Source organism: Choristoneura fumiferana, chromosome 12 (assembly GCF_025370935.1).
Source record: "Choristoneura fumiferana chromosome 12, NRCan_CFum_1, whole genome shotgun sequence".
Taxonomy (NCBI): domain Eukaryota; kingdom Metazoa; phylum Arthropoda; class Insecta; order Lepidoptera; family Tortricidae; genus Choristoneura; species Choristoneura fumiferana.
In genome coordinates, this window is record NC_133483.1 from 11,247,347 (window position 1) to 11,260,634 (window position 13,288).

At 35.0% G+C, this 13,288-nt stretch overlaps 1 protein-coding gene across 1 annotated transcript; it reads right to left on the reverse strand.

Moving 5' to 3' along the window:
• Positions 1 to 963: 963 nt before the first annotated feature.
• Positions 964 to 8,214, reverse strand: LOC141433313 (endocuticle structural glycoprotein ABD-5-like). Its single transcript, XM_074095295.1, has 3 exons — positions 8,153 to 8,214; positions 1,850 to 1,965; positions 964 to 1,456 (listed from the first exon to the last, which is right to left on the reverse strand). The coding sequence occupies exons 1-3, from the start codon at positions 8,162 to 8,164 to the stop codon at positions 1,267 to 1,269; spliced, it is 318 nt and encodes a 105-aa protein (XP_073951396.1). The 5' UTR covers positions 8,165 to 8,214; the 3' UTR covers positions 964 to 1,266.
• Between the last annotated feature and the right edge of the window lie 5,074 nt (positions 8,215 to 13,288).

Consider the following 13,288-nt stretch of genomic DNA (forward strand, 5'->3'; position numbering starts at 1 on the left):
TTGTAAAGTAAATATACAACAAAATATTCTGTGAATATATTTCAAGCGTCTACCTGTTATGTTGCGGTTATTAATATCGAGCAATAAAGGGCAAAAAAATCACGTTTGTTGTAGGTTTATTTTATTTTGTTTTTAGTATTTATTGTTATAGCGATACGATAATCACGGTTCATGAGATTCAGCCTGCAGGGCTACTACGAAACTCGAAACTTGAAGTCCGTGTCGTGCGGTCCCTCTCGCTCTCGTATTAAATAGTATATCCTAAGTGTCAGAGGGACCGCACGACACGAACTTCGAGTTTCGAGTTTCGTAGTAGCCCCGCTGGTGACAGACAGGCGGATATTGGAGTCTCAGTAATAGGGTCCCATTTTTATTCAGATAAGGATTAATGCGAAGGTTTGAATAAAATGGTCTGATTATAGTCGGCATTTCTATCAACTTTTAAAATGTAAAAAGTAGTTATAGTGACAACTACAACAGTTGGACATATAGTATTGCGTAGTTTTTTGTAGGTATTGATATATACGTAAATATTGTAAAAAAAAAATGTTCTATCTTTAATAGTTTCCGCAGAGCATGCGATGAAAGACATTTTATGTCAATTTTTTTACACTTTGAGTTACATTATTGAGGTTGTAATACGGATAACTATTTTTTTTTAAATATAATATAGTCTATGTCACTCGGAGATAGTGTAGCTTCCCTACCGTGAGTTTTTTTAGAATCGGTCCAGTAGTTTCGGAGCTTATTCAATGCAAACAAACAATCAATCAAATCATTCCTCTTTATAATATTAAATAGTAAAGATATATCCACAAAACAAGTATCGATAAACAGTAGTCGATTGATTTAGGCGTCACTTTACGAAGGACCATAATTAATGAACCAAATCTCTTGGTAGCGGAGGTGCAGGGTAAAATGTTGTTCAATAGAAATTAAGTACTTAATAGTAAAACACGTACAAAAATTAAGAAAACACGTTTTATTTTCATTGCTCATAAAGCATATGTACAAAATTAAAAAGGTACAAAAGATGGTCATTCTTATGGCACAAGAATTAAGAACCAGCGTTTCCCCATTCTTAATGCTCTGAGAGAATTAGATGAGATCTAACGTATACTGGTATATCAACAAGCTGCTTCGAAAAAACATCATTATTAAAAGTTGCGCAAGTTAATACAAGGCTTTTAAACTGGTCACGACCGTAGGGTTGGAAGAGTATTTACAAAGGTCAGCGCTTGTCCAGTTACTCAGTGCGGTTATGGCTTATTTTTTCTCTCCAAGGGAAGTCTTGGGTTGGAATCCGTTGGGGCCAGCGGTGAAGATGACTTTGTAGTGTTTGCCGTTGGGGGCGATATATGCGTATTCGCCAGTGACAGTGAGTGCCGCGTTCTCGGATTCAGGGTTATCTAACTTCCCGGATTCCTGGCGGGAAGTACCATCACTGGTCTCATACCTGAAAAAAAGCATTTAGCTTGTTTAAGTTGAATTTTGAACATGCGACCAGCTTTCAGCACACTCTGTAAAACAATATAGAACGAGAATAAAGAGAGAGGGTGATAGCGATAACACAGCCTAAGACAAAAACAGCTCAAATGCGTATTTGTTGAAAAATAATAACTGTTTTATACGATCACAGTGCTTTTATAGAGCGGGTTCTGGAGGGAGTTGTGTATGCATAATTAGAGGACCACATTCTGTGAATAGTTTTGAAATCAGAAAAGCTTGCAAATTATGATTGTGAATGTTGCCAGGAGGTCCGGTGGTCCTTTTTTATACCTAAGAGATCATGTAAATGGACTGAAAAGATGCTTTTAAACCATTTTAAATACATAAGGTAAACACTAACGCAAAGTCATATCCGTCAGCCTGAACGTTGCTGTCATATCTCAAGATCGCCACATCCTGAGGGTTTTGTTGGGGGGCTGCGGCGCACACGGCGGCTAGGACGCAAAGAACAGTCACCTGCCAAAATTAGATGGAGAAGTTGAGATAGAAGATAGTTTCTTTTGATACGTAATAGGGCCAATCAACTATTTTACAGACAGTTTGGGCGTCTCCTGCATTACCAAAATTGCCTCTGGCGTTACAAAAATCAAAAATCGTACTTCCAACAAGATATTTCACGGTTTAATAGCTTAAACTTACGTAGGATGGCATGTATTCATGAACACCATCTATTAAATTACAGAAAAACATGGTTACTTACAAAAATCTGCAATTGTCTGAAAAATGTCGCGGACAGATTAGTGTCGGTAAAAAAGTTGATTGGCCCATTAGAGAAAATGAAATCACAAAATGTGAAGTGACGTATGATATTTGCATGTATGCATGTGTATGTAATAGTCCCCAAACACCGCATTTAAAAATGTAAGATCATCATTTGAGAATCACTCAATCCGTGGACTCGATCGAATAATTCGCTTAATTACCAGTTTTTGTTTACGTAAATTGTACATTTGAAATCAAGTAATTTTTAGCTTAAAATTTATAATACGACGTGGATGGAATGATGACGCGAGTCACCAAAAATTAATTTTGGGTAGGTATTTTTTTTTCTGCTTGCAATAAAACATTTTTTTTTAATACTAAAGATATAATTACTTCACAGACAATGTTGTTGTTAGTAATTATTTTTTAAAACAAGGTGAATTCACCACCTAAAAAATAAAAATAAGTAAGTAATCTAACTAGGATATATTTTTATCAACTATTTCTTGTTTTTTTTCTTTCAGTTTTTAACATAATATAATAATAATAAGTAGACAAAGAAAACTTACCTAAGAAACCTTAACTAAATTATATCTATATGTTTCTATCAAAATAAAAAATATAAAAAGAACACCCTGTCCTAAAGATCTGCCTGTGGCAGAGTTCCCATGATGCTGGCCGCATTACCGCTTTGGACCGCAAGTACGATCCGCTGGGATAAATACGTACCAGCTCTTGGGTCCCCAAATGTGTCGATCAACCGGGAAGAAAGGGCCTTTATGAAACACTTCATAGCAAGGCCCTAAAGTCTCAACAGCAAGCGCCGCAAACTCGTAATCTTTTAATAAAGAGGAGTACTTGCGGCGCTTGAGGAGTTGGGCCTGATCAGCCGCAGCGCCGGCTTGTGAGCCAGTTGCCAGGATGTGGGACAGAGCGAAAGTATCAACGCATGTAGCGTCCCACACCAGGGCCTACCGAGCTTCCACGGCACCAGGGTCTAAAGCCGAAGGCACTGACGCGGTGGCAAGCGATCGACGTACTATGTTAAATGTTAAGATTCTAACAATCCCTGAAGGTTAATTGATACCCGCGGTTTTTTGTGTAGGTACTTATACTTTCAAATTCTCAGACAGACAACGCAGTAATTACTGTAAGGGTTGAGTTTTTCTCTTTTATGGTAAAGATTCCAAAAGCTATTTATTATCAAATTCTTAAAACTGTTCTGATGTACCTACACCAGAGTAGAGATGCAAAATAAAATATAAAGGTTGACCCCGTAGACGTAAACATAATAAGTAAATATATTTCGTCGTAAGCAATAATGATTCAATCATTGTCATCGACGCAGTTGTTCAAGGTTTTCGATAAAGTTCCTTTTCATTTATGTAACTAAATATTGGAACTATAATTATTTGAAAAATGTGAACATCAGCAATTCTCAATGGTTACAATACCCTATAGTTAGTGTAATATCATGATCTGAAATTTTCAATGTAAACTTTTTTACAGATCTGTTTAGATGTTTTCAGCCAGCAATTTATCTTGGTAAAATAATCTTAAAAATATTGCAATTTAACTTCAAAATTAAATGTAGAGTAACATATTCCTGATAAACTTAAAATTCTAATTGAACTAGTTAACACGAAAAGTTACAGTTTTCAATATTAACTAAGGTAAAGTCATCATCATCATCATCGGCCTATCTTAGTCCACTGCTGGACATAGGCCTCTCCAGTTGCACGCCACTGAGCACGATCCTCGGCCAGTCTCATCCAGTTCTTGCCAGCTAACCTGCGAAGATCATCGCTCCACCTAGTCTGAGGGCGTCCTACGCCACGCTTGCCGATTCGCGGTCTCCACTCAAGAACTTGTTTGCCCCAGCGGTTATGGGTTCTTCGACTGATATGGCTGGCCCACTGCCACTTCAGTTTGCCTATCCGGTGAGCTATGTCGATGACTTTAGTTCTGTGTCGGATCTCCTCGTTTCGAATTCGATCCTTCAGAGAAACTCCGAGCATAGCCCTTTCCATAGCTCGCTGAGCGACTTTAAATTTGTGGACCAGCCCAACCGTGAGTGTCCACGTCTCGGCACCATAAGGTAAAGTAGTCATAAGTAAATTATAATAACATGCGACTAAATTATTCCTGTCCACGGCTTTGGAGTCATTCTATATATTAGAGACAATTGTCGTGTCAAATTCATGTACCTAACAACATAATATTAATGGCATTGAAAGGCATGGTTAAATATTTTTCGTCTGTATCAATGTTTGTCTTTTCTTTTACTACAATATATGATTTTTGATGTCGGTTTTATCTTCTTATCTTTGACTATACAATGTGTTTTTCCTGATCTCCGTTAATTTCGACAGACGCGCACACTGGAACCGGCCCATACATTAGAGTGCTCAAAACTCAACTTTGAAATTGTGCGTATTTTTACTTAAATTGAATCATAATGCATAAACAAGGAAATAGTTCACCTCACTGCAGAGAAATCTCTTCATTATCAGTTGTCTTACGTAATTGTAGATATTATGTCAAATTTCTAGGATTTTATATGAAACTCAGTCGTGGTAAAGTTTGATTAACAAAGTACTGTTCTTTTAAGCAAATTGTAGTTAATTCTAGACCAAACCTGCAATGACTTTTCTTGAGCGTGGTATGTAGATTACACCCCGGTTTAAACCCCGGCTCGCACCTCTGAGTTTTTCGAAATGAATGTGCGGAATTACATTTGAAATTTACCACGAGCTTTGCGGTGAAGGAAAACATCGTGAGGAAACAAAAACCTGCACAAACCTGCGAAGCAATTCAATGGTGCGTGTGAAGTTCCCAATCCTCTTGTTCTGAGAGGAGGCCTGTGCCCAGCAGTGGGACGTATATAGGCTGCGATGAGGATGAAGATCTTCTAAAAACGCTATAGTATTCCTGGTGTTTCGACAAATAGTAACTTGTATCGTATTTTAATAAAAAATAATTTATTTCCGATAATGGACATCTTTTAATTATTTCTAGTGCATACAGCTACAGAAGTGGTCGTTATTATGATTCTTTATACGAAAGTAAAAGATGTTGTCCAGTTTTCGAAAACGGACCCAAATTTTTGCTATGACTATTCATCAGGCGTTTTAATTTTAGCGATATATTTTTTTTCTCACAAAAACTACTTTTTAGTGCGTGATATTTCAACTTATTGTTATTTGTATACATTGTGCCCATTTCAGATGCAAAAATAGATAAAATTAGTCAAACGTCAAGAAATGTGGAACATATTATTTAAAAGTAAACACAAAACAATAAAAAACAAATTCAAAGACCTTTATTAGTATTTAAAACCAACTATCCTGAGGATTTAAAACACAAAATTGACGAAGAGGTGGACCAAATATAACAGCTACAAACAAACAAATAATTCGTGTAGAATTTAAAGAAAACGTTTACTAATAATAATGGTAATGTAGCTTGAAAACTTTTCCAAAATTACGTAATATCAGCTGAAATCATTGGTAAATGAAGATCTCATTCATCCCTTTCCAGTGGCTACAAGATCGATGCGTTTAAATTCAAAGCATACCTACTGTTTACAGACAGCCAAATTATATGTATCACTGGTACCCGTGGTGTCCCATGACAACTACCGTCCATAAAATCTTCATTCATGGGGATGCAATAATATCTGAGTACTTGATTCCAATTGGCAGTTTAAGTGAAAAGGCCCAGGAAGCGAGGAATAAGGATTTTCAAATGTATCGGGAGCTATTTTGTCGTAAAACCACATAATTAGTAATAAGTACAGTAAAACTTCAAGAGTCAACAACATGACGGATGTTTTTAATAGACTTGGTTTCTTCCGATCCCATCATCACATGCACACGACCTCTGACAATTAGTAATTCAAAAATATTTACTCAGAAGCTGTCAACATGTTTTTATCGATAAATATGTACTGCGATTATAGGCAATTTTTGTTATTATCTTTATCTATCTATCTATATATATAAAAGAAGAAACTGACTGACTGACTGACTGATTGACTAACTTAGATCAATGCACAGCCCAAACCGCTGGGCCTAGAGACTTGAAATTTGGTACAGGGCTTCTTTTTATGATGTAAGTGAGCACGAAGAAAGGATTTTTAGAAATTCATCCCCAAAGGGGGTAAAAATAGGGATAAAGTTTGTACGGAAATTTTCTCATTTATGGATTATATGGACATGGACTGGATATGGACTTATTAGGAGGGAGTTTCTATGAGACTTCCTTATTTCTAGACTAAAAATATGGCTGGTCACAATTTAAAATAATCCGTATGGTGTTGGCGACTTCAATAGGGGAGGGGGTTTTTCATACAAAATGTACACATAAACTGTGGAAATTAAATAAACTAATCGAACTTTTATTCGATACACATAAAATACATTTAAAAATAGACTAATTTAAAAATATTAATAAAAGTAACACTATTAAATTGTTATTTAAAATGATGTGTGAAATAATTTTGCAAATAATTATGCAGTAGGTACTTTACTTAAAAGTTACTCATCGTGTTGTGCATATTAAAATCAATAATATTAATATAATTATCCTTTCTTATTTATCTTTTACCTAATTTACAAAATATAATGTACAGGGCACATTCGAAATATACTTCGGGTTCTAGAGTAAGATTCGGTTCTCGCCGGAAGCACACGAGATAATTAATTTACTCTCGTGCATTGCATAAAACTTTTCATAAACTAGCTTCAAAACTGGTAAAAAATGTTGTTTATAGCGAAGTACTTTAGTAAACTGTTACCTATCGTTTACGGCAGTACTTCGCTATGCACACAGATACAAATGTCACAATTATAACGGGGTTAATTAAAACATATGCCCATATAACTAAAGTACACGCGGACGAAGTCGCGGGCAAAAGCTAGTTATTAATATAATGTTAAAAATAATAATTATATGCACTGCTTCACGTTACGAATGTAGAACAGTAGGTACTTTTTTTGTTAAAATTGTACTTATTTTAGTTTTGAGCACTGCAATGTATGTGGGTTCCAGTGTGAGACGGCTCCTATCTTTTTTTGGCAAATCAAAAGGAATCGATTACCAGGTATAGCTACTTTTAATGAACTCGGTTTTTTATTATTTATTAGGATTTGTTTTCATGTGTAATATAAGTTCGTGTTAATTGTTAAATTCGCAAACTTGATGAATGTCGTTTGAAGTGATACATAAGAGAATGTAAAAAACTCCCTTTTAAACATTCTTTTGCTAATTATATGTGCTTTAAATAAAACTTCACAAATTAAGAACCTCTTTATACTGTTTTACTGCGTATAATTAACTATCTTAAGGGGCTGTTTCACCATCCATTGATTAGTGTTAACTGACGGTTAGGTGTTATGACGTCTCTATTTGTTTTGTTCGAATAGACGGAGACGGTATCACATTTAACCGTCAGTTAAAGCTAATCAATGGATGGTGAAACAGCCCCTAAGTCTTGATGATCTTTTAAACAGCAAGAGCTGGGCCACTAGTATCTTGAAATAACTGCTTCCCTTGACTTGTTGAATTTTCTGTTATAGTAACGGAAATAAAAAATAACACATTGTATAAACTTAATCTTTGGAGTGATTAATTTTCTTTAAAAACCCTAAAAATTAGAATCGGTTCAGCCATTCGCGAGTTACAGTCACAGACTTTATCAGGCAGTAAAAAGTACGCTAATAAGTTCTTTGTATTAATATATATTTAGTAACTATGTCTTTCAAGGCTAAGCCAAACAAACATCCACAAATCATTTGTAAGTTTGTTGCTTCTAGCTCATAACGTCATCCAAGAGTCACGACACACTTTTGCAATAGGTAAACAGTAATTATACATTTGAAAATAAACACAAATATGAATACGACCTTTAGAATTAAAAATTGAGAAAAACATTACTCACGTATTTAATCATGTTGCTTTGTATTCGGGTTGAGCACAAACTAACGAATGAGTAGCTAGTGTAAGATCGTTCATTTTATATATATTCTGAGATGCAAGCCTGCAGGCTGACGTGACGTCAAGTGGGATGGATCGGTTCGGTACGCTTCACTCTCCGCTGAGACCCCACATTTTTTGAAAACTTCGGACCTACTTGAAACAATTGAAAAATAAAAGTTACTTACCTACCTAGATTACTAATTGAAGTGTCTTCTTCTCTTACTTTATCACAGTTTTCTTGTGCTTATATATCGTTTCTTCAAAAAAGTAAATGAAGTTACTTGTTGGATTAAATAACGAAGTAGGTACAGAAGCATGAATCCAACATTTTGATTTCTTTCTTTTTCTCATGGTTTAAAAGTTAATGTCAGTACATCATCAGACGCAATTATGTAGATTTACAAAATTTGTGTGATCTTATAATATTAATGATTATTCGTTACGTGTATTTTATTTAAGATGATATATTTTTTTTTTTATTATACTCGTTACTAGTAAGTAACAGGAGCTTATTTAATGCAAAAAAAAACCTAATCATTACCCGCTGTTGCATACCTTTGCTTCGTTTGCAAAATTAGTTTATCGTTCAAGTTATGAAATATCTGTGTGCCCAATTTCAATCTTTTTTTAAATTTTACCATGAAAGAGGAACAAACATTCATACATCAACAACCACAAACTATCGTATTTGTAATATTAGTAAAATCCCCATACCTAGTTCTTTTTTGTGTTTTTTTTAATACTACATTGACGGAGATGTTTGATTGTAAAGATATCAACGATCTAAGAGCTCTGATATTTGATTTAGCCACATTTTATCACACACTACGTAAATCAGTAGAATTTGATGGCATATCTACAAACATTTCTGACTTCATTCTATCTACGGGTACAATTTATGTCAGCAATTTCTACCTAATTAAATAGAGTTGCTAATCTTCTTTATTAGACTTAAGTAGGCATTAAAAGACCTGAACATAGAATTAGTGACAAACGAATTGGGAAACAGAACGTGAGTGAGAACACAATGGTCTCGTTAAGAATCTTCATAATCATTGTAATGGGCACACAGCTACAATCGTTTGCAAAATTCTGCCAACTGATTATCGACATTATTATGGTGCGAAAAGAAATTGTGAAATTTGATTTAGCATTACATAGTGTAAGGGAAATAATAAAGAAGTGGTATGTAAAAAATAATAAGTTTTTGGTTTTTACCAAAAGTTTTTTTACCAAAAGCTTTTTAATAAAAGCTTTTTGCTGATTGTACTTTTTGTTGACTATACTTGCATTGTCATCCAAACTACATTTGCAATACCAAATTAGAAGTCTATGCCATTAACCGTTGAAGAGTTCCGTCATGCTGAGACGATCCTGGCCGGACTACCAGAAATGTCACTACCAGATTATTGTATTGTTACGCAATTTACATAAGTATGCCAAATTTCAAGACAATCCGACTACTAAAAGAGGGTCAAATTTAACTTGCAAGGTTTGACCCGCACATACATAGATACGAGTACAAGATACATTTAAATAAAAGCTTTTAAAATTAGTAGATTGTTCAACAAGGGACTAAAACAAGCCATAACGACACTAGATGTTTAGCCACCCGATCAGAGCGAGGGTGGCTATAGTTCGAGAGGCATTATGGTTTAGTCTCGCGTTAAACACTCTACTTTTCATTTTGAATGCGAGGAAAAAAAAACAATGTTTTTTTCTCAAAATTACAATATTACTTTTTAAAAACGTACGCTTAACTAATGATCATGCCATCTGTTTAAAATTCAAATAACAAAAACATTCAAAAAAATCTTTTCTTTCATTGTTTATGAAGTGACGCTTCAAAAGCTTGCATATTTAGCCAACAGTTTCAAAATTGAAACCTATTAAAAAAAAAATTGGACTATGCATAATAAAATGAATTAACCCTTAATATAATTGGATAGATTCATATTCGTAATCATTCATTGTGTTTCACGAAATTAAATCGTGTTTTTTTAATATTTTTTCACAGTTGTCATTTTGAGGTTACCTCCACGCGCTAAAAATCCTCCATTCACAAAAACACCGTGTTGGCTGTTTAGGGGTTTCTAACGTAAATTTAAAAAAATACTTTAATCCCTAGAGAACAAAAAGGAGCTTTAGTCTCGATATGCACAGACTAAAGTAACATTTTAAGAGCATGAGAAGTGAAAAAAAAATCGCTCCTGTGGTAGATTAAAAAACTGGTTGGCTCTCTATCCCGAGAAAATTTAAAAAATCTCTTGTTAGTGCGCCTTTACTCGTATGATCACCTAGTACTAATATGTTTGTCAAACATTATGATCCTGTGCATTTGCTGTGCATTTTCTGTCTTAACTCTTTTATATATTGTTACTCTTTTATAGTTATGTCAAGACGTTCTTATAAGAGTCCCTGAAATATTTATTTGAGGCTTCAGGAGTCAGCAGGCGTAAACCAAGACATACTGATACTATCTATTGGGTTTCGTACAGACTTCAAATTAGTCTTAAATAGAGGTTAGTTCCTAGAGGAGCTACGAATTAGCCCGAAACGTGTCAAGCTAAACTCGACTTAAGACGTGAGTTATCCGAATTAACTTTCATTCACCTAATATGTTTTCTTTCACCATAAAGCTCATGATTATTTTTTAAGTGTATTTTCACACATGTATTCCGAAAAACCGAGAGGTGCATCAAGCACTGAAAAAATGTATTTTGCTTTATTTCAGCGGTATCGTTGTCGCTATTTGTGTCTGTATTATTGTGTCTGTTTTTCTCCTATTATCAAAGAAAATGAAAAATATCAGGAGTGGATTTCACAGCTACATGAATATATTTAATTGAATTAGATTGTTATCAATTAAAATGCCCAACAAATATTGTACACTCAAGGACAACTAGAGGAATATCACTAGACTAAACGAGTTTATCTGTAGATTTACAATCAGTCGATGTGGTACTTCGGTCATGATCACGAATAATTATAACATAAACATCTTTGCACATTTATATGTAGGTACACCAATTAGCACAACTTATTATGTATACCTACCTACCTACTCTTGCCATAAAACCACTTCTGTTGGTCGCTGGTCTAAGTAGTAAAAATAACGCATTAAATTCAAAAATGAAACCGAGTATTTCTAACACTTCGAAATCGAAATCTTTAGGAAATTATAAAGGTAGTTCATATGAACTTTTATTTCTTCTTTTCTTTTGCAGGTTTAGATTTACTCAATCACATGTTTGCTTTAAATTACTTTATATGTGATTCACTGAAATCAATATTATCTTCTGTAGATTCATGGTAGGTACAAGAAATCAAGGACCCAAAAATATGAATTTAATTTGTATATGCACCCCTGAAACTAGCATATGAATGCGTTTTTTTCCTATATCTATAACTTCTGGCAAAGATATACCTGTTATGCAGCAACTGAGACTGCATCACCCCTGAAACTTATGAATGATAATAACTTCTGGCAAAGATATACCTGTTATGCAGCAACTGAGACTGCATCTTTAATGAAAGATTAATCGTGCGGAATATTTTAATTGCATGTCTGTATAATTCATATATTAATACCTAGGCAACAGATTTTAAAACGAAATGAATGGACTTGAACTTCCTAGCCGAGTTGTCTCGTTGCAACATACGACATACAATGAATAGGTCAGCAATGCCCACTGTCAAACAGAATGCACACTTGATGCGCATGGTAGGCTAAGCACCACCAACGCATTTGATTTGAATTGCGTTGAATATTTGGAAAAGTATTTTAAGACCACAACGGTGTCACGTAGGTACTGTTGAACAACTTACTGAATTTAAAGATTTTTCAAATCGTTGTATCAAATCCTAACCACATTTAGGTATTACATTTATTTATTACTTTGTGCATTAGCAGCTAAAGCAAACAGACGAAATAGATTACGCAATATACGCAGCTAACTATACGTAATAACTGACTGGAAAAAAAAACATTGTGATACTAAAAAATTACCCCACCCCCACTCTATCCCATAACGCCATACCAAACAGTATGGCAAATTTTCGTGTCACAATAGGTTTTTCGTACAAGTTTTAGGTACTATGACTAAGGTGTTTTTTTTTTCATCATCATCATCATGTCAGCCGCAAGACGTCCACTGCTGGACATAGGCCTCCCAAGGCTCTCCATTCAGACCGGTCTTGTGCTTTCCGCATCTACCGCGAGCCCGCGATCTTAACTAGGTCGTCGCTCCATCTTGTTGGAGGCCTACCGACACCGACAGCTCGTCTCCCGGTCCGCGGACGCCATTCGAGAACCTTCTGACCCCGTTTTTTTTAACTTCACCTATTTATTAAGTGGTTAATGTTTATCGGTTTAACTTACTCGTAGCTTTATTAAGAACTAGCGTTTACCCGAGGCTTCGCACGCGTAAATCATTAGATACAGCAGTTGAATTGAAATTCGGGGATTTTATTAAATTCTCGTGGCAATTCCCTAAAATTACATCGTGGTTTTCATTGACGTTAAATTAAAACACCCATGCCAAATTTCATGACTCTAAGCCCAGCGATTGATATTTCAAGATTTTATCCCTATCCCGTGGGAATATCGGAATAAGAATTAGCCTATGTGTTATTACCTACAGATGTCCAGCTACCTACATACTAAATTTCATGACTAAGCCTAGCGGTTGTTATTAGGAGATTTTATCCCTATCCCTCGGGAATATCGGGATAAAAAGTATCCTATGTTTTAATCCAGGTTATAAACCATTTTTTTGCCAAATTTTATCCAAATCCGTCCAGCCGTTTCAGCGTGAAGGAGTAACAAACATACTCACTCACTCACTCTCTCACAAACTTTCACATTTATAATATTAGTAGGAAATAGGATTAGCTATTTCCAGCAACTCTGTCTGCGAAGAATTTGTTTATCACTATAATATATCCCATAGGTCGTAGAAATATCGCAAGCTATCTAAGTACGTAATATAATAAAAAACCGGCCAAGAGCGTGTCGGACACGCCCAAAATAGGGTTCCGTAGCCATTACGAAAAAATTAAGTAATATTTTTCTAAGGATTTCGTATTTTATGCGGAA